The following is an 18,900-nucleotide window of genomic DNA, read 5'->3' on the forward strand; positions in this document are numbered from 1 at the left end:
TATGTTTGGTAAAAAAAAACCCACAGATTGCGCGACAACATTGTCCGCACATGACAAGTATTGTCCACTTACACAGGTGTAACATGTCACCTGTCAATATATATGCTGTCCAATTACAAACATGACAAGTACACTGTCCTACTGGTGCTCAAATCAGGTTGAGGATAACCAATAACTATCAAGAATTTTGTTATACTTTTAATTAGATTCCTCTAATTTCACCCTATGCATAATAATTAACTTTTGCCTTTTAACTTCCGGGTATGAATGACGCACTTCAAGTTCTTTGCAGGATTGCAACACATGCAAGTAAGCAGCAGCAGCGATAAAACCTCTTCAAAAGAAGCGATCCTCTTTTGCTAGGAGCCTTAAGGAGGATGCTTTTATTGCTGAGTCTTGTATAAAAGAATGGTCAGAGCTGGAGGGTCAAATTTACCTTTCTCATTTTGTGAGGGACTGGCTGAACAAATTACTGACCAAGACCTATGGGGTACCAATTCAGCACCTCCCCACAATAACCCCTTAACTTAAAAAAGGCAAAGCATGCAATTGAGGTTTAATGCTTTAAAATTAGTTACTGAAGTGGAGATGAATAGTGGTGGACACTTACCATGCCGCAAAACAGCAAAGTGAATATCCACCACTTTCACTGACACAGAAGTGAATATAAACTGTTTTAGTACATACCACAAAGAAGCCAAAAAATGGTTGGAAAAATTGCTGATGCAGGTTTTTGTCTCTTGATCTGCTTGGAGGTGAATAGTACTTGCAGATTAGTTCAAAACCTGCCAATCAGCACTTGCAAAGAGCACTGTTCACTTGTATGGTATGTAGTAGTGATGCATATGATTTTCTCAAATAATCAGGAGTTGGGAGTGGTGAGCCTGTCAGAACCACAACCAGCGTGTTTGGAAGTAAACCCACCTCAAGTTTTTTGGGGCAGCAACAAACTACTCAGGGTAAGTAAAATTGCTTTTCTTTGAAACTCTGATTTTTTTAATAAGTGCAGCTTAACTATTAATTACTGGTAATGTTGCACATAACTAATCTTTTTTAGATTCTTCATGTAATTTCAATAACTAGACCATCGGTGGTTTCAGTCAACTTCAGGGCCCAGGTGATCATATGTTTGGTAAAAAAAACCCACAGATTGCACGACAACATTGTGCACACATGACAAGTATTGTCCACTTACACAGGCGTAACATGTCACCTGTCAATATATGTGCTGTCCAATTACAAACATGACAAGTACACTGTCCTACTGGTGCTCAAATCAGGTTGAGGATAACCAATCACTATCAAGAATTTTGTTATAGTTTTAAGTAGATTCCTCTAATTTCACCCTATGCGTAGTAATTAACTTCTGCCTTTTTAACTTCCGGGTATGAATGACGCACTTCAAGTTCTTTGCAGGATTACAATACACACAAGTATGCAGCAGCAGCGTTAAAACTTTTTCAAAAGAAGCGATCCTATTTTGCTAGGAGCCTTAAGGAGGACGCTTTTATTGCTGAGTCTTGTATAAAAGAATGGTCAGAGCTGGAGGGTCAAATTTACCTTTCTCATTTTGTGAGGGACTGGCTGAACAAATTACTGACCAAGACGTATGGGGTACCAATTCAGCACCTCCCCACAATAACCCCTTAACTTAAGAAAGGCAAAGCATGCAATTGAGGTTTAATGCTTTAAAATTAGTTACTGAAGTGGAGGTGAATAGTGGTGGACACTTACCATGCCGCAAAGCAGCAAGGTGAATATCCACCACTTTCACTGACACAGAAATGAATAATAACTGTTTTAGTACATACCACAAAGAAACCAAAAAATGGTTGGAAATCAAATTGCTCTTGAAGGATTTTGTCTCTTGATCTGCTTGGAGGTGAATAGTACTTTCACATTAGTTTAAAACCTGCCAATCAGCACTCGCAAAGAGCACTGTTCACCTGTATAGTATGTAGTAATAGTGCATATGATTTTCTCAAATAATCAGCATTTGGAAGTGACGAGCCTGTCAGAACCACAACCAGTGTGTTTGGAAGTAAACCCACCTCAAGTCTTTTGGGGCAGCAACAAACTACTCAGGGTAAGTAAAATTGCTTTTCTTTGAAACTCTGATTTTTTTAATAAGTGCGGCTTAACTATTAATTACTGGTAATGTTACACATAAATAATCTTTTTTAAATTCCTCATGTAATTTCAATAACTAGCCCAGTGGTGGTTTCAGTTAACCTCAGGGCCAAGGTGATGGTATGTTTGGTAAAAAAAACCCACAGATTGCACGACAACATTGTGCACACATGACAAGTATTGTCCACTTACACAGGCATAACATATCACCTGCCAAGATATATGCTGTCCAATTACAAACATGACAAGTGCACTGTCCTACTGGTGCTCAAATCAGGTTGAGGATAACCAATCACTATCAAGAATTTTGTTATAGTTTTAATTAGATTCCGCTTATTTCTCCTTATGCGTAGTGTTATGACATTTACTTATTTTGTGTGGACCGGTTTTTGGATGTGGTCAGATTGAGAGGTTTAAATTCATCAAAGGACAAAAAGAAATAATCTTTCCCGGTTATAATTTTTAACTTTTTTCATGTTTGAAAGTAACACATCTTGCAAAATCGAGTATAACTCCATAATGGCAACCCCCCCCCCCCTCATATATTCATGGTTTTAAAAGTAGCAAAGCTTTCCTCTGTATTTTTTAAATTTATCTTGATTCAAAGCTTAAATGCAAGGTAAATGAGTAATTTGAGATATTTCTGAACAAATCTTCCACCTTTCGACTGTTCTGTAGATCTTTTTTAGCGCTACTTTAGCTTCTGCCTTTTTTACTTCCGGGTATGAATGACGCACTTCAAGTTCTTTGCAGGATTGCAATACATGCAAGTAAGCAGCAGCAGAGGTAATACTTCTTCAAAAGAAGCGATCCTCTTTTGCTAGGAGCCTTAAGGAAGACACTTTTATTGCTGAGTCTTGCATAAAAGAATGGTCAGAGCTGGAGGGTCAAATTTACCTTTCTCATTTTGTGAGGGACTGGCTGAACAAATTACTAACCAAGACCTATGGGGTACCAATTCAGCACCCCCCCAGACTCACCCCTAAATTTAAAAAAGGCAAAGCATGCAATTGAGGTTTAATGCTTTAAAATTAGTTACTGAAGTGGAGGTGAATAGTGGTGGACAATTACCATGCCGCAATGCAGCAAGGTGAATATCCACCACTTTCACTGACACAGAAATGAATAATAACTGTTTTAGTACATACCACAAAGAAACCAAAAAATGGTTGGAAATTAAATTGCTGACGAAGGATTTGTCTCTTGATCTGCTTGGAGGTGTATAGTACTTGAAAATTAGTTCAAAACCTGCCAATCAGCACTCGCAAAGACCACTGTTCACCTGTATGGTATGTAGTAATAGTGCATATGATTTTCTCAAATAATCAGCATTTGGGAGTGACGAGCCTGTCAGAACCACAACCAGCGTGTTTGGAAGTAAACCCACCTCAAGTTTTTTGGGGCAGCAACAAACTACTCAGGGTAGGTAAAATTGCTTTTCTTTGAAACTCTAATTTTTTTAATAAGTGCAGCTGAACTATTAATTACTGGTAATGTTGCACATAAATAATCATTTTTAGATTCTTCATGTAATTTCAATAACTAGCCCATTGGTGGTTTCAGTCAACCTCAGGGCCCAGGTGATTGTATGTTTGGTAAAAAAAACCCACAGATTGCACGACAACTTTTTGCACACATGACAAGTATTGTCCACTTACACAGGCATAACATGTCACCTGTCAATATATGTGCTGTCCAATTACAAACATGACAAGTGCACTGTCCTACTGGTGCTCAAATCAGGTTGAGGATAACCAATCACTATCAAGAATTTTGTTATAGTTTTAATTAGATTCCGCTTATTTCACCTTATGTGTAGTGTTATGACATTTACTTATTTTGTGTGGACCGGTTTTTGGATGTGGTCAGGTTGAGAGGTTTAAATTCATCAAAGGACAAAAAGAAATAATCTTTCCGGGTTATAATTTTTAATTTTTTTCAAGTTTGAAAGTAACAGATCTTGCAAAATCGAGTATAACTCCAAAATGGCAAACCCCCCCTCCTTCATATATTCATGGTTTTAAAAGTAGCAAAGCTTTCCTCTGTAATTTGAGATATTTCTGAACAAATCTTCCACCTTTGAACTGTTCTGTAGATTTTTTTTAGCGATACTTTAACTTCTGCCTTTTTTACTTCCGGGTATGAATGACGCACTTCAAGTTCTTTGCAGGATTCCAATACATGCAAGTAAACAGCAGCAGAGGTAAAACTTCTTCAAAAGAAGCAATCCTCTTTTGCTAGGAGCCTAGAGGAGGACACTTTTATTGCTGAGTCTTGCATAAAAGAAGGGTCAGAGCTGGAGGGTCAAATTTACCTTTCTCATTTTGTGAAGGACTGGCTGTACAAATTACTGACCAAGACCTATGGGGTACCAATTAAGCACCTACCCACACTCACCCCTTAACTTAAAAAAGGCAAAGCATGCAATTGAGGCTTAATGCTTTAAAATTAGTCACTGAAGTGGAGGTGAATAGTGGTGGACACTTACCATGCCCAAAGCAGCAAGGTGAATATCCACCACTTTCACTGACACAGAAGTGAATATTAGAAGTGAATAGTATGATTTTCTCAAATAATCAGCATTTGGGAGTGACGAGCCTGTCAGAACCACAACCAGTGTGTTTGGAAGTAAACCCACCTCAAGTTTTTTGGGGCAGCAACAAACTACTCAGGGTAAGTAAAATCGCTTTTCTTTGAAACTCTGATTTTTTTAATAAGTGCAGCTTAACTATTAATTACTGGTAATGTTACACATAAATAATCTTTTTTAGATTCTTCATGTAATTTCAATAACTAGCCCATTGGTGGTTTCAGTCAACCTCAGGGCCAAGGTGATTGTATGTTTGGTAAAAAAACCCACAGATTGCGCGACAACATTGTGTACACATGACAAGTATTGTCCATTTACACAGGCATAACATGTCACCTGTCAATATATATGCTGTCCAATTACAAACATGACAAGTACACTGTCCTACCGGTGCTCAAATCAGGTTGAGGATAACCAATCACTATCAAGAATTTTGTTATTAATAGTATTAATTAGATTCCGCTAATTTCACCTTATGTGTAGTGTTATGACATTTACTTCTTTTGTGTCAACCGGTTTTTGGATGTGGTCTGATTGAGAGGATTAAATTCATCAAAGGACAAAAAGAAAGAATCTTTCCGGGTTTTAATTTTTAATTTTTTTCAAGTTTGAAAGTAACAGATCTTGCAAAGTCGAGGATAACTCCATAATGGCAACCCCCCCTTCATATATTCATGGTTTTAAAAGAAGAAAAAAAAAGCTTTCCTCTGTATTTTTTAAATTTATCTTGATTTAAAGCTTACATGCAAGGTAAATGAGTAATTTGAGATATTTCTGAACAAATCTTCCACCTTTGAACTGTTCTGTAGATTTTTTTTAGCACTACTTTAACTTCTGCCTTTTTAACTTCCGGGTATGAATGATGCACTTCAAGTTCTTTACAGGATTGCAATACACGCAAGTAAACAGCAGCAGAGGTAAAACTTCGTCAAAAGAAGCAATCCTCTTTTGCTAGGAGCCTTAAGGAGGACGCTTTTATTACTGAGTCTTGCATAAAAGAATGGTCAGAGCTGGAGGGTCAAATTTACCTTTCTCATTTTGTGAAGGACTGGCTGTACGAATTAATGACCAAGACCTGTGGGGTACCAATTCAGCACCTCCCCACACTCACCCCTTAACTTAAAAAAGGCAAAGCATGCAATTGAGGTTTAATGCTTTAAAATTAGTTACTGAAGTGGAGGTGAATAGTGGTGGACACTTACCATGCTGCAAAACAGCAAAGTGAATATCCACCACTTTCACTGACACAGAAATGAATAATAACTGTTTTAGTACATACCACAAAGAAACCAAAAAATGGTTGGAAAAATTGCTGATGCAGGTTTTTGTGTCTTGATCTGCTTGGAGGTGAATAGTACTTGCAAATTAGTTCAAAACCTGCCAATCAGCACTCGCAAAGAGCACTGTTCACTTGTATGGTATGTAGTAGTGATGCATATGATTTTCTCAAATAATCAGGAGTTGGGAGTGGTGAGCCTGTCAGAACTACAACCAGCGTGTTTGGAAGTAAACCCACCTCAAGTTTTTTGGGGCAGCAACAAACTACTCAGGGTAAGTAAAATTGCTTTTCTTTGTAACTCTGATTTTTTTAATAAGTGCAGCTTAACTATTAATTACTGGTAATGTTACACATAAATAATCTTTTTTAGATTCTTCATGTAATTTCAATAACTAGACCATTGGTGGTTTTTGTCAACTTCAGGGCCAAGGTGATCATATGTTTGGTAAAAAAAACCGACAGATTGCAGGACAACATTGTGCACACATGACAAGTATTGTCCGCTTACACAGGCGTAACATGTCACCTGTCAATATATATGCTGTCCAATTACAAACATGACAAGTACACTGTCCTACTGGTGCTCAAATCAGGTTGAGGATAACCAATCACTATCAAGAATTTTGTTATAGTTTTAATTAGATTCCGCTAATTTCTCCTTATGCGTAGTGTTATGACATTTACTTATTTTGTGTGGACCGGTTTTTGGATGTGGTCAGATTGAGAGGTTTAAATTCATCAAAGGACAAAAAGAAATAATCTTTCTGGGTTATAATTTTTAATTTTTTTCAAGTTTGAAAGTAACAGATCTTGCAAAATCGAGTATAACTCCATAATGGCAACCCCCCCCCCCCCTCCTTCATATATTCATGGTTTTAAAAGTAGCAAACCTTTCCTCTGTATTTTTTAAATTTATCTTGATTCAAAGCTTACATGCAAGGTAAATGAGTAATTTGAGATATTTCTGAACAAATCTTCCACCTTTCAACTGTTCTGTAGATTTTTTTTAGCGATACTTTAACTTCTGCCTTTTTTACTTCCGGGTATGAATGACGCGCTTCAAGTTCTTTGCAGGATTGCAATACATGCAAGTGAACAGCAGCAGAGGTAAAACTTCTTCAAAAGAAGCGATCCTCTTTTGCTAAGAGCCTAGAGGAGGACACTTTTATTGCTGAGTCTTGCATAAGAGAATGATCAGAGCTGGAGGGTCAAATTTACCTTTCTCATTTTGTGAAGGACTGGCTGTACAAATTACTGACCGAGACCTATGGGGTACCAATTAAGCACCTACCCACACCCACCCCTTAACTTAAAAAAGGCAAAGCATGCAATTGAGGCTTAATGCTTAAAAATTAGTCACTGAAGTGGAGGTGAATAGTGGTGGACACTTACCATGCCCAAAGCAGCAAGGTGAATATCCACCACTTTCACTGACACAGAAGTGAATATTAGAAGTGAATAGTATGATTTTCTCAAATAATCAGCATTTGGGAGTGACGAGCCTGTCAGAACCACAACCAGTGTGTTTGGAAGTAAACCCACCTCAAGTTTTTTGGGGCAGCAACAAACTACTCAGGGTAAGTAAAATCGCTTTTCTTTGAAACTCTGATTTTTTTAATAAGTGCAGCTTAACTATTAATTACTGGTAATGTTACACATAAATAATCTTTTTTAGATTCTTCATGTAATTTCAATAACTAGCCCATTGGTGGTTTCAGTCAACCTCAGGGCCAAGGTGATTGTATGTTTGGTAAAAAAACCCACAGATTGCGCGACAACATTGTGTACACATGACAAGTATTGTCCATTTACACAGGCATAACATGTCACCTGTCAATATATATGCTGTCCAATTACAAACATGACAAGTACACTGTCCTACCGGTGCTCAAATCAGGTTGAGGATAACCAATCACTATCAAGAATTTTGTCATTAATAGTATTAATAAGATTCTGCTAATTTCACCTTATGTGTAGTGTTATGACATTTACTTCTTTTGTGTCAACCGGTTTTTGGATGTGGTCTGATTGAGAGGATTAAATTCATCAAAGGACAAAACGAAAGAATCTTTCCGGGTTTTAATTTTTAATTTTTTTCAAGTTTGAAAGTAACAGATCTTGCAAAGTCGAGGATAACTCCATAATGGCAACCTTCATTTCATATATTCATGGTTTTAAAAGAAGAAAAAAAAAGCTTTCCTCTGTATTTTTTAAATTTATCTTGATTCAAAGCTTACATGCAAGGTAAATGAGTAATTTGAGATATTTCTGAACAAATCTTCCACCTTTCAACTGTTCTGTAGATTTTTTTTAGCACTACTTTAACTTCTGCCTTTTTTACTTCCGGGTATGAATGACGCACCTCAAGTTCTTTACAGGATTGCAATACATGCAAGTAAACAATAGAGGTAAAACTTCGTCAAAAGAAGTGATCCTCTTTTGCTAGGAGCCTAAAGGAGGACACTTTTATTGCTGAGTCTTGCATAAAAGAATGGTCAGAGCTGGAGGGTCAAATTTACCTTTCTCATTTTGTGAAGGACTGGCTGTACGAATTAATGACCAAGACCTATGGGGTACCAATTCAGCACCTTCCCACACTCACCCTTTAACTTAAAAAAGGCACTGCATGCAATTGAGGCCTAATGCTTTAAAATTAGTTACTGAAGTGGAGGTGAATAGTGGTGGACACTTACCATGCCGCAAAGCAGCAAGGTGAATATCCACCACTTTCACTGACACAGAAGTGAATATTAACTTTTTTAGTATATACCACAAAGAAACCAAAAAAAAGGTTGGAAATTTAATTGCTGATTCAGGTTTTTGTCTCTTGATCTGCTTGGAGGTGAATAATTCTTGCAAATTAGTTCAAAACCTGCCAATCAGCACTCGCACAGAGCACTGTTCACTTGTATGGTATGTAGTAATAGTGCATATGATTTTCTCAAATAATCAGCATTTGGGAGTGACGAGCCTGTCAGAACTACAACCAGCGTGTTTGGAAGTAAACCCACCTCAAGTTTTTTGGGGCAGCAACAAACTACTCAGGGTAAGTAAAATTGCTTTTCTTTGAAACTCTGATTTTTTTAATAAGTGCAGCTTAACTATTAATTACTGGTAATGTTGCACATAAATAATCTTTTTTAGATTCTTCATGTAATTACAATAACTAGACCATTGGTGGTTTCAGTCAACCTCATGGCCAAGGTGATTGTATGTTTGGTAAAAAAAACCCACAGATTGCACAACAACATTGTGCACACATGATAAGTAATGTCCACTTACACAGGTGTAACATGTCACCTGTCAATATATATGCTGTCCAATTACAAACATGACAAGTACACTGTCCTACTGGTGCTCAAATCAGGTTGAGGATAACCAATCACTATCAAGAATTTTGTTATAGTTTTAATTAGATTCCTCTAATTTCACCCTATGCATAGTAATTAACTTCTGCCTTTTTAACTTCCGGGTATGAATGATGCACTTCAAATTCTTTGCAGGATTGCAATACATGCAAGTAAGCAGCAGCAGCAGTAAAACTTCTTCAAAAGAAGCGATCCTCTTTTTCTAGGAGCCTTAGGGAGGACGCTTTTATTGCTGAGTCTTGTATAAAAGAATGGTCAGAGCTGGAGGGTCAAATTTACCTTTCTCATTTTGTGAGGGACTGGCTGAACAAATCACTGACCAAGACCTATGGGGTACCAATTCAGCACCTCCCCACACTCACCCCTTAACTTAAAAAAGGCAAAGCATGCAATTGAGGTTTAATGCTTTAAAATTAGTTACTGAAGTGGAGGTGAAAAGTTGTGGACACTTACCATGCCGCAAAGCAGCAAAGTGAATATCCACCACTTTCACTGACACAGAAGTGAATATAAACTGTTTTAATACATACCACAAAGAAACCAAAAAATGGTTGGAAATCAAATTGCTGTTGAAGGATTTTGTCTCTTGATCTACTTGGAAGTGAATGGTACTTGCAAATTAGTTTAAAACCTGCCAATCAGCACTCGCAAAGAGCACTGTTCACCTGTATGGTACGTAGTAATAGTGCATATGATTTTCTCAAATAATCAGCATTTGGCAGTGACGAGCCTGTCAGAACCACAACCAGTGTGTTTGGAAGTAAACCCACCTCAAGTTTTTTGGGGCAGCAACAAACTACTCAGGGTAAGTAAAATTGCTTTTCTTTGAAACTCTGATTTTTTTAATAAGTGCAGCTGAACTATTAATTACTGTTAATGTTGGTCATAAATAATCATTTTTAGATTCTTCATGTAATTTCAATAACTAGCCCATTGGTGGTTTCAGTCAACTTCAGGGCCAAGGTGATTGTATGTTTGCTAAAAAAAACCCACAGATTGCGTGACAACATTGTCCACACATGATAAGTATTGTCCACTTACACAGGCATAACATGTCACCTGTCAATATATATGCTGTCCAATTACAAACATGACAAGTACACTGTCGTACTGGTGCTCAAATCAGGTTGAGGATAACCAATCACTATCAAGAATTTTGTTATAGTTTTAATTAGATTCCGCTTTTTTCACCTTATGTGTAGTGTTATGACGTTTACTTATTTTGTGTGGACCGGTTTTTGGATGTGGTCAGATTGAGAGGTTTAAATTCATCAAAGGACAAAAACAAAGAATCTTAATGCGTTATAATTTTTAATTTTTTTCAAGTTTGAAAGTAACAGATCTTGCAAAATCAAGTATAACTCCATAATGGCAACCTCCCCTTCATATATTCATGGTTTTAAAAGTAGCAAAGCTTTCCTCTGTATTTTTTAAATTTATCTTGATTCAAAGTTTACATGCAAGGTAAATGAGTAATTTGAGATATTTCTGAACAAATCTTCCACCTTTTCACTGTTCTGTAGATTTTTTTTTTGCGCTACTTTAACTTCTGCCTTTTTTATTTCCGGGTATGAATGATGCATTTCAAGTTCTTTGCAGGATTGCAATACACACAAGTAAACAGCAGCAGAGGTAAAGCTTCTTCAAAAGAAGCAATCCTCTTTTTCTAGGAGCCTTAAGGAGGACACTTTTATTCCTGAGTCTTGCATAAAAGAATGGTCAGAGCTGGAGGGTCAAATTTACCTTTCTCATTTTGTGAGGGACTGGCTGAACAAATTACTGACCAAGTCCTATGGGGTACCAATTCAGCACCTCCCCAGACTTACCCCTTAATTTAAAAAAGGCAAAGCATGCAATTGAGGTTTAATGCTTTAAAATTAGTTACTGAAGTGGAGGTGAATAGTGGTGGACACTTACCATGCCACAAAGCAGCAAGGTGAATATCCACCACTTTCACTGACACAGAAATGAATATTAACTGTTTCAGTACATACCACAAAGAAACCAAAAAATGGCCTTAAATTAAATTGCTGACAAAGATTTGTCTCTTGATCTGCTTGGAGGTGAATAGTACTTGCAAATTAGTTCAAAACCTGCCAATCAGCACTCGCAAAGAGCACTGTTCACCCCCCACACTCACCCTTTAACTTAAAAAGGCATAGCATGCAATTGAGGTTTAATGCTTTAAAATTAGTTACTGAAGTGGAGGTGAATAGTGGTGGACACTTACCATGCCACAATGCAGCAAGGTGAATATCCACCACTTTCATGGACACAGAAGTGAATATTAACTATTTTAGTACATACCACAAAGAAACAAAAAAATGGTTGGAAATTTAATTGCTGATTCAGGTTTTTGTCTCTTGATCTGCTTGGAGGAGAATAATTCTTGCAAATTAGTTCAAAACCTGCCAATCAGCACTCGCACAGAGCACTGTTCACTTGTATGGTATGTAGTAATAGTGCATATGATTTTCTCAAATAATCAGCATTTGGGAGTGACGAGCCTGTCAGAACTACAACCAGCGTGTTTGGAAGTAAACCCACCTCAAGTTTTTTGGGGCAGCAACAAACTACTCAGGGTAAGTAAAATTGCTTTTCTTTGAAACTCTGATTTTTTTAATAAGTGCAGCTTAACTATTTAGTACTGGTGATGTTACACATAAATAATCTTTTTTAGATTCTTCATGTAATTTCAATAACTAGACCATTGGTGGTTTCAGTCAACCTCAGGGCCAAGGTGATCGTATGTTTGGTAAAAAACCCCACAGATTGTGCGACAACATTGTGCACACATGACAAGTATTGTCCACTTACACAGGCGTAACATGTCACCTGTCAATATATATGCTGTCCAATTACAAACATGACAAGTACACTGTCCTACTTGTGCTCAAATCAGGTTGAGGATAACCAATCACTATCAAGAATTTTGTTATAGTTTTAATTAGATTCCTCTAATTTCACCCTATGCATAGTAATTAACTTCTGCCTTTTTAACTTCCGGGTATGAATGACGCACTTCAAGTTCTTTGCAGGATTGCAATACATGCAAGTAAGCAGCAGCAGCGGTAAAACTTCTTCAAAAGAAGCGATCCTCTTTTGCTAGGAGCCTTAAGGAGGACGCCTTTATTCCTGAGTCTTGTATAAAAGAATGGTCAGAGCTGGAGGGTCAAATTTACCTTTCTCATTTTGTGAGGGACTGGCTGAACAAATTACTGACCAAGACGTATGGGGTACCAATTCAGCACTTCCCCAGACTCACCCCTTAACTTAAAAAAGGAAAAGCATGCAATTGAGGTTTAATGCTTTAAAATTAGTTACTGAAGTGGAGGTGAATAGTGGTGGACACTTACCATGCCGCAAAGCAGCAAAGTGAATATCCACCACTTTCACTGACACAGAAGTGAATATAAACTGTTTTAGTACATACCACAAAGAAACCAAAAAATGGTTGGAAATCAAATTGCTGATGCAGGATTTTGTCTCTTGATCTACTTGGAAGTGAATGGTACTTGCAAATTAGTTTAAAACCTGCCAATCAGCACTCACAAAGAGCACTGTTCACCTGTATGGTATGTAGTAGTAGTGCATATGATTTTCTCAAATAATCAGCATTTGGGAGTGACGAGCCTGTCAGAACCACAACCAGTGTGTTTGGAAGTAAACCCACCTCAAGTCTTTTGGGGCAGCAACAAACTACTCAGGGTAAGTAAAATTGCTTTTCTTTGAAACTCTGATTTTTTTAATAAGTGCAGCTTAACTATTAATTACCGGTAATGTTGCACATAAATAATCATTTTTAGATTCTTCATGTAATTTCAATAACTAGCCCATTGGCGCTTTCAGTCAACCTCAGGGCCCAGGTGATTGTATGTTTGGTAAAAAAAACCCACAGATTGCGCGACAACATTGTGCACACATGATAAGTATTGTCCACTTACACAGGCATAACATGTCACCTGTCAATATATATACTGTCCAATTACAAACATGACAAGTACACTGTCCTACTGGTGCTCAAATCAGGTTGAGGATAACCAATCACTATCAAGAATTTTGTTACAGTTTTAATTAGATTCCACTAATTTCACCTTATGTGTAGTGTTATGACATTTACTTATTTTGCGGGGACTGGTTTTTGGATGTGATCAGATTGAGAGGTTTAAATTCATCACAGGACAAAAAGAAAAAATCTTTCTGCGTTATAATTTTTAATTTTTTCCACTTTTGAAAGTAACAGATCTTGCAAAATCAAGTATAACTCCATAATGGCAACCTCCCCTTCATATATTCATGGTTTTAAAAGTAGCAAAGCTTTCCTCTGTATTTTTTAAATTTATCTTGATTCAAAGTTTGCATGCAAGGTAAATGAGTAATTTGAGATATTTCTGAACAAATCTTCCACCTTTCAACTGTTCTGTAGATTTTTTTTAGCGCTACTTTAACTTCTGCCTTTTTTACTTCCGGGTATGAATGACTCACTTCAAGTTCTTTGCAGGATTGCAATACATGCAAGTAAACAGCAGCAGAGGTAAAACGTCTTCAAAAGAAGCGATCCTCTTTTGCTAGGAGCCTTAAGGAGGACACTTTTATTGCTGAGTCTTGCATAAAAGAATAGTCAGAGCTGGAGGGTCAAATTTACCTTTCTCATTTTGTGAGGAACTGGCTGAACAAATTACTGACCAAGTCCTATGGGGTACCAATTCAGCACCTCCCCACACTCACCCCTTAACTTAAAAAAGGCAAAGCATGCAGTTGAGGTTTAATGCTTTAAAATTAGTTACTGAAGTGGAGGTGAATAGTGGTGGACACTTACCATGCTGCAAAGCAGCAAGGTGAAAATCCACCACTTTCACTGACACAGAAATGAATATTAACTGTTTTAGTACATACCACAAAGAAACCAAAAAATGGTAGGAAATCAAATTGCTGTTGAAGGATTTTGTCTCTTGATCTGCTTGGAGGTGAATAGTACTTGCAAATTAGTTCAAAACCTGCCAATCAGCACTCGCAAAGAGCACTGTTCACCTGTATGGTATGTAGTAATAGTACATATGATTTTTTCAAATAATCAGCAATTGGAAGTGACGAGCCTGTCAAAACAACAACCAGTGTTTTTGGAAGTAAACCCACCTCAAGTTTTTTGGGGCAGCAACAAACTACTCAGGGTAAGAAAAATTGCTTTTCTTTGAAACTCTGATTTTTTTCATAAGTGCAGCTGAACTATTAATTACTGGTAATGTTGCACATAAATAATCTTTTTTAAATTCTTCATGTAATTTCAATAACTAGCCCATTGGTGGTTTCAGTCAACCTCAGGGCCCAGGTGATTGTATGTTTGGTAAAAAAAAACCCACAGATTGCATGACAACATTGTGCACACATGACAAGTATTGTCCACTTACACAGGCATAACATGTCACCTGTCAATATATGTGCTGTCCAATTACAAACATGACAAGTACACTGTCCTACTGGTGCTTAAATCAGGTTGAGGATAACTAATCACTATCAAGAATTTTTTTATAGTATTAAATAGATTCCGCTAATTTCACCTTATGTGTAGTGTTATGACATATATTTATTTTGTGTGGACCGATTTTTGGATGTGGTCAGATTGAGAGGTTTAAATTCATCAAAGGACAAAAAGAAATAATCTTTCCGGGTTATAATTTTTAATTTTTTTCATGTTTCAAAGTAACAGATCTTGCAAAATTGAGTATAATTCCATAATGGCAACCCCCCCCCCCCCCTTCATATATTCATGGTTTTAAAAGTAGCAAAGCTTTCCTCTGATTTTTTTAAATTTATCTTGATTCAAAGCTTACATGCAAGGTAAATGAGAAATTTGAGATATTTCTGAACAAATCTTCCACCTTTCGACTGTTCTGTAGATTTTTTTTAGTGCTACTTTAACTTCTGCCTTTTTTACTTCCGGGTATGAATGATGCACTTCAAGTTCTTTGCAGGATTGCAATACATGCAAGTAAGCAGCAGCAGCGGTAAAACTTCTTCAAAAGAAGCGATCCTCTTTTTCTAGGAGCCTTAGGGAGGACGCTTTTATTGCTGAGTCTTGTATAAAAGAATGGTCAGAGCTGGAGGGTCAAATTTACCTTTCTCATTTTGTGAGGGACTGGCTGAACAAATTACTGACCAAGACCTGTGGGGTACCAATGCAGCACCCCCCCAGACTCACCCCTAAATTTAAAAAAGGCAAAGCATGCAATTGAGCTTTAATGCTTTAAAATTAGTTACTGAAGTGGAGGTGAAAAGTGGTGGACAATTCCCATGCCGCAAAGCAGGAAGGTGAATATCCACCACTTTCGCTGACACAGAAGTGAATATAAACTGTTTTAGTACATACCACAAAGAAACCAAAAAATGGTTGGAAATCAAATTGCTGTTGAAGGATTTTGTCTCTTGATCTGCTTGGAAGTGAATGGTACTTGCAAATTAGTTAAAAACTTGCCAATCAGCACTCGCAAAGAGCACTGTTCACCTGTATGGTATGTAGTAATAGTGCATATGATTTTCTCAAATAATCAGCATTTGGGAGTGACGAGCCTGTCAGAACCACAACCAGTGTGTTTAGAAGTAAACCCACCTCAAGTTTTTTGGGGCAGCAACAAACTACTCAGGGTAAGTAAAATTGCTTTTCTTTGAAACTCTGTTTTTTTTAATAAGTGCAGCTTAACTATTAATTACTGGTAATGTTGCACATAAATAATCATTTTTAGATTCTTCATGTAATTTCAATAACTAGCCCATTGGTGCTTTCAGTCAACCTCAGGGGCAAGGTGATCGTATGTTTGGTAAAAAAACCCCACAGATTGCGCGACAACATTGTGCACACATGATAAGTATTGTCCACTTACACAGGCATAACATGTCACCTGTCAATATATATGCTGTCCAATTACAAACATGACAAGTACACTGTTCTACTGGTGCTCAAATCAGGTTGAGGATAACCAATCGCTATCAAGAATTTTGTTATAGTTTTGATTAGATTCCGCTAATTTCTCCTTATGCGTGGTGTTATCACATTTACTTATTTTGTGGGGACCGGTTTTTGGATGTGGTCAGATTGAGAGGTTTAAATTCATCAAAGGACAAAAAGAAAGAATCTTTTTGCGTTATAATTTTTAATTTTTTTCAAGTTTCAAAGTAACAGATCTTGCAAAATCAAGTATAACTCCATAATGGCAACCTCCCCTTCATATATTCATGGTTTTAAAAGTAGCAAAGCTTTCCTCTGTATTTTTTTAATTTATCTTGATTCAAAGTTTACATGCAAGGTAAATGAGTAATTTGAGATATTTCTGAACAAATCTTCCACCTTTTGACTGTTCTGTAGATTTTTTTTTTTGCACTACTTTAACTTCTGCCTTCTTTACTTCCGGGTATGAATGACGCACTTCAAGTTCTTTGCAGGATTGCAATACACGCAAGTAAACAGCAGCAGAGGTAAAGCTTCTTCAAAAGAAGCGATCCTCTTTTTCCAGGAGCCTTAAGGAGGACACTTTTATTGCTGAGTCTTGCATAAAAGAATGGTCAGAGCTGGAGGGTCAAATTTACCTTTCTCATTTTGTGAAGGACTGGCTGAACAAATTACTGACCAAGACCTATGGGGTACCAATTCAGGACCTCCCACACTGACCCCTTAATTTAAAAAATGGCGAAGCATGCAATTGAGGTTTAATGCTTTAAAATTAGTTACTGAAGTGGAGGTGAATAGTGGTGGACACTTACCATGCCACAAAGCAGCAAGGTGAATATCCACCACTTTCACTGACACAGAAATGAATATTAACTGTTTTAGAACATACCACAAAGAAACCAAAAAATGGTTGGAAATTAAATTACTGACGAAAGATTTGTCTCTTGAATTGCTTGGAGGTGAATAGTACTTGCAAATTAGTTCAAAACCTGCCAATCAGCACTCACAAAGAGCACTGTTCACCTGTATGGTATGTAGTAATAGTGCATATGATTTTCTCAAATAATCAGCATTTGGGAGTGACAAGTCTGTCAGAACTACAACCAGCGTGTTTGGAAGTAAACCCACCTCAAGTTTTTTGGGGCAGCAACAAACTACTCAGGGTAAGTAAAATTGCTTTTCTTTGAAACTCTGATTTTTTTAATAAGTGTAGCTTAACCTTTAATTACTGGTAATGTTGCACATAAATAATCTTTTTTAGATTCTTCATGTAATTTCAATAACTAGCCCATTGGTGGTTTCAGTCAACCTCAGGGCCAAAGTGATTGTGTGTTTGGTAAAAAACACCCACAGATTGCACAACAACATTGTGCACACATGACAAGTATTGTCCACTTACACAGGCATAACATGTCACCTGTCAATATATGTGCTGTCCAATTACAAACATGACAAGTAAACTGGCCTACTGGTGCTCAAATCAGGTTGAGGATAACCAATCACTATCAAGAATTTTGTTATAGTTTTAATAAGATTCCGCTAATTTCACCTTATGAGTAGTGTTATGACATTTACTTATTTTGTGTGGACCACTTTTTGCATGTGGTCAGATTGAGAGGTTTAAATTCATCAAAGGACAAAAAGAAATAATCTTTCCGGGCTATAATTTTTAATTTTTTTGCAAGTTTGAAAGTAACAGATCTTGCAAAATCGAGTATAATAGCAACCCCTCCCCCCCTTCATATAGGTGAATAGTACTTGCAAATTAGTTCAAAACCTGCCAATCAGCACTCACAAAGAGCACTGTTCACCTGTATGGTATGTAGTAATAGTGCATATGATTTTCTCAAATAATCAGCATTTGGGAGTGACAAGTCTGTCAGAATTACAACCAGCGTGTTTGGAAGTAAACTCCCCTCAAGTTTTTTGGGGCAGCAACAAACTACTCAGGGTAAGTAAAATTGCTTTTCTTTGAAACTCTGATTTTTTTTATAAGTGCAGCTTAAGTATTATAATTACTGGTAATGTTACACATAAATAATCTTTTTTAATATTCTCAGGGCCCAGGTGATTGTATGTTTGGTTAAAAAAACCCAGAGATTGTGCGACGACATTGTGCACACATGACAAGTATTGTCCACTTACACAGGCATAACATGTCACCTGTCAATATATATGCTGTCCAATTACAAACATGACAAGTACACTGTCCCACTGGTGCTCAAATCAGGTTGAGGATAACCAATCACTATCAAGAATTTTGTTATAGTTTTGTTGGGATTCCTCTAATTTCACCCTATGCGTAGTGTTATGACATTTGTTTATTTTGTGTGGACCAGTTTAAGGTTTAATGCTTTAAAATTAGTTACTGAAGTGGAGGTGAATAGTCGTGGACACTTACCATGACGCAAAGCAGCAAGGTGAATATCCACCACTTTCACTGACACAGAAACGAATATTAACTGTTTTAGTACATACCACAAAGAAACCAAAAAATGGTTGGACATTAAATTGCTGATGCAGGATTTTGTCTCTTGATCTGCTTGGAGGTGTAAAGTACTTGCAAATTAGTTCAAAACCTGCCAATCAG

General features: G+C 37.1%; 1 protein-coding gene across 1 annotated transcript in view; it reads left to right on the forward strand.

The window, feature by feature from the left end:
• Positions 1 to 18,381, forward strand: part of LOC136279265 (nuclear pore complex protein Nup98-Nup96-like) — a 22,336-nt gene extending 3,955 nt beyond the window's left edge. Inside the window, exons 3-17 of the mRNA XM_066162885.1 lie at positions 867 to 959; positions 1,994 to 2,086; positions 3,460 to 3,552; positions 4,711 to 4,803; positions 6,179 to 6,271; positions 7,484 to 7,576; positions 8,953 to 9,045; positions 10,080 to 10,172; positions 11,857 to 11,949; positions 12,983 to 13,075; positions 14,446 to 14,538; positions 15,917 to 16,009; positions 17,381 to 17,473; positions 18,169 to 18,261; positions 18,371 to 18,381. Of these exons, the coding sequence (XP_066018982.1) occupies positions 867 to 959; positions 1,994 to 2,086; positions 3,460 to 3,552; positions 4,711 to 4,803; positions 6,179 to 6,271; positions 7,484 to 7,576; positions 8,953 to 9,045; positions 10,080 to 10,172; positions 11,857 to 11,949; positions 12,983 to 13,075; positions 14,446 to 14,538; positions 15,917 to 16,009; positions 17,381 to 17,473; positions 18,169 to 18,261; positions 18,371 to 18,381 (1,313 nt within the window). The remainder of the gene's footprint in view (positions 1 to 866; positions 960 to 1,993; positions 2,087 to 3,459; positions 3,553 to 4,710; positions 4,804 to 6,178; positions 6,272 to 7,483; positions 7,577 to 8,952; positions 9,046 to 10,079; positions 10,173 to 11,856; positions 11,950 to 12,982; positions 13,076 to 14,445; positions 14,539 to 15,916; positions 16,010 to 17,380; positions 17,474 to 18,168; positions 18,262 to 18,370) is intronic.
• Positions 18,382 to 18,900: the final 519 nt, after the last annotated feature.

This window comes from Pocillopora verrucosa, chromosome 2, assembly GCF_036669915.1.
Source record: "Pocillopora verrucosa isolate sample1 chromosome 2, ASM3666991v2, whole genome shotgun sequence".
In the NCBI taxonomy this organism is placed as follows: Eukaryota; Metazoa; Cnidaria; class Anthozoa; order Scleractinia; family Pocilloporidae; genus Pocillopora; species Pocillopora verrucosa.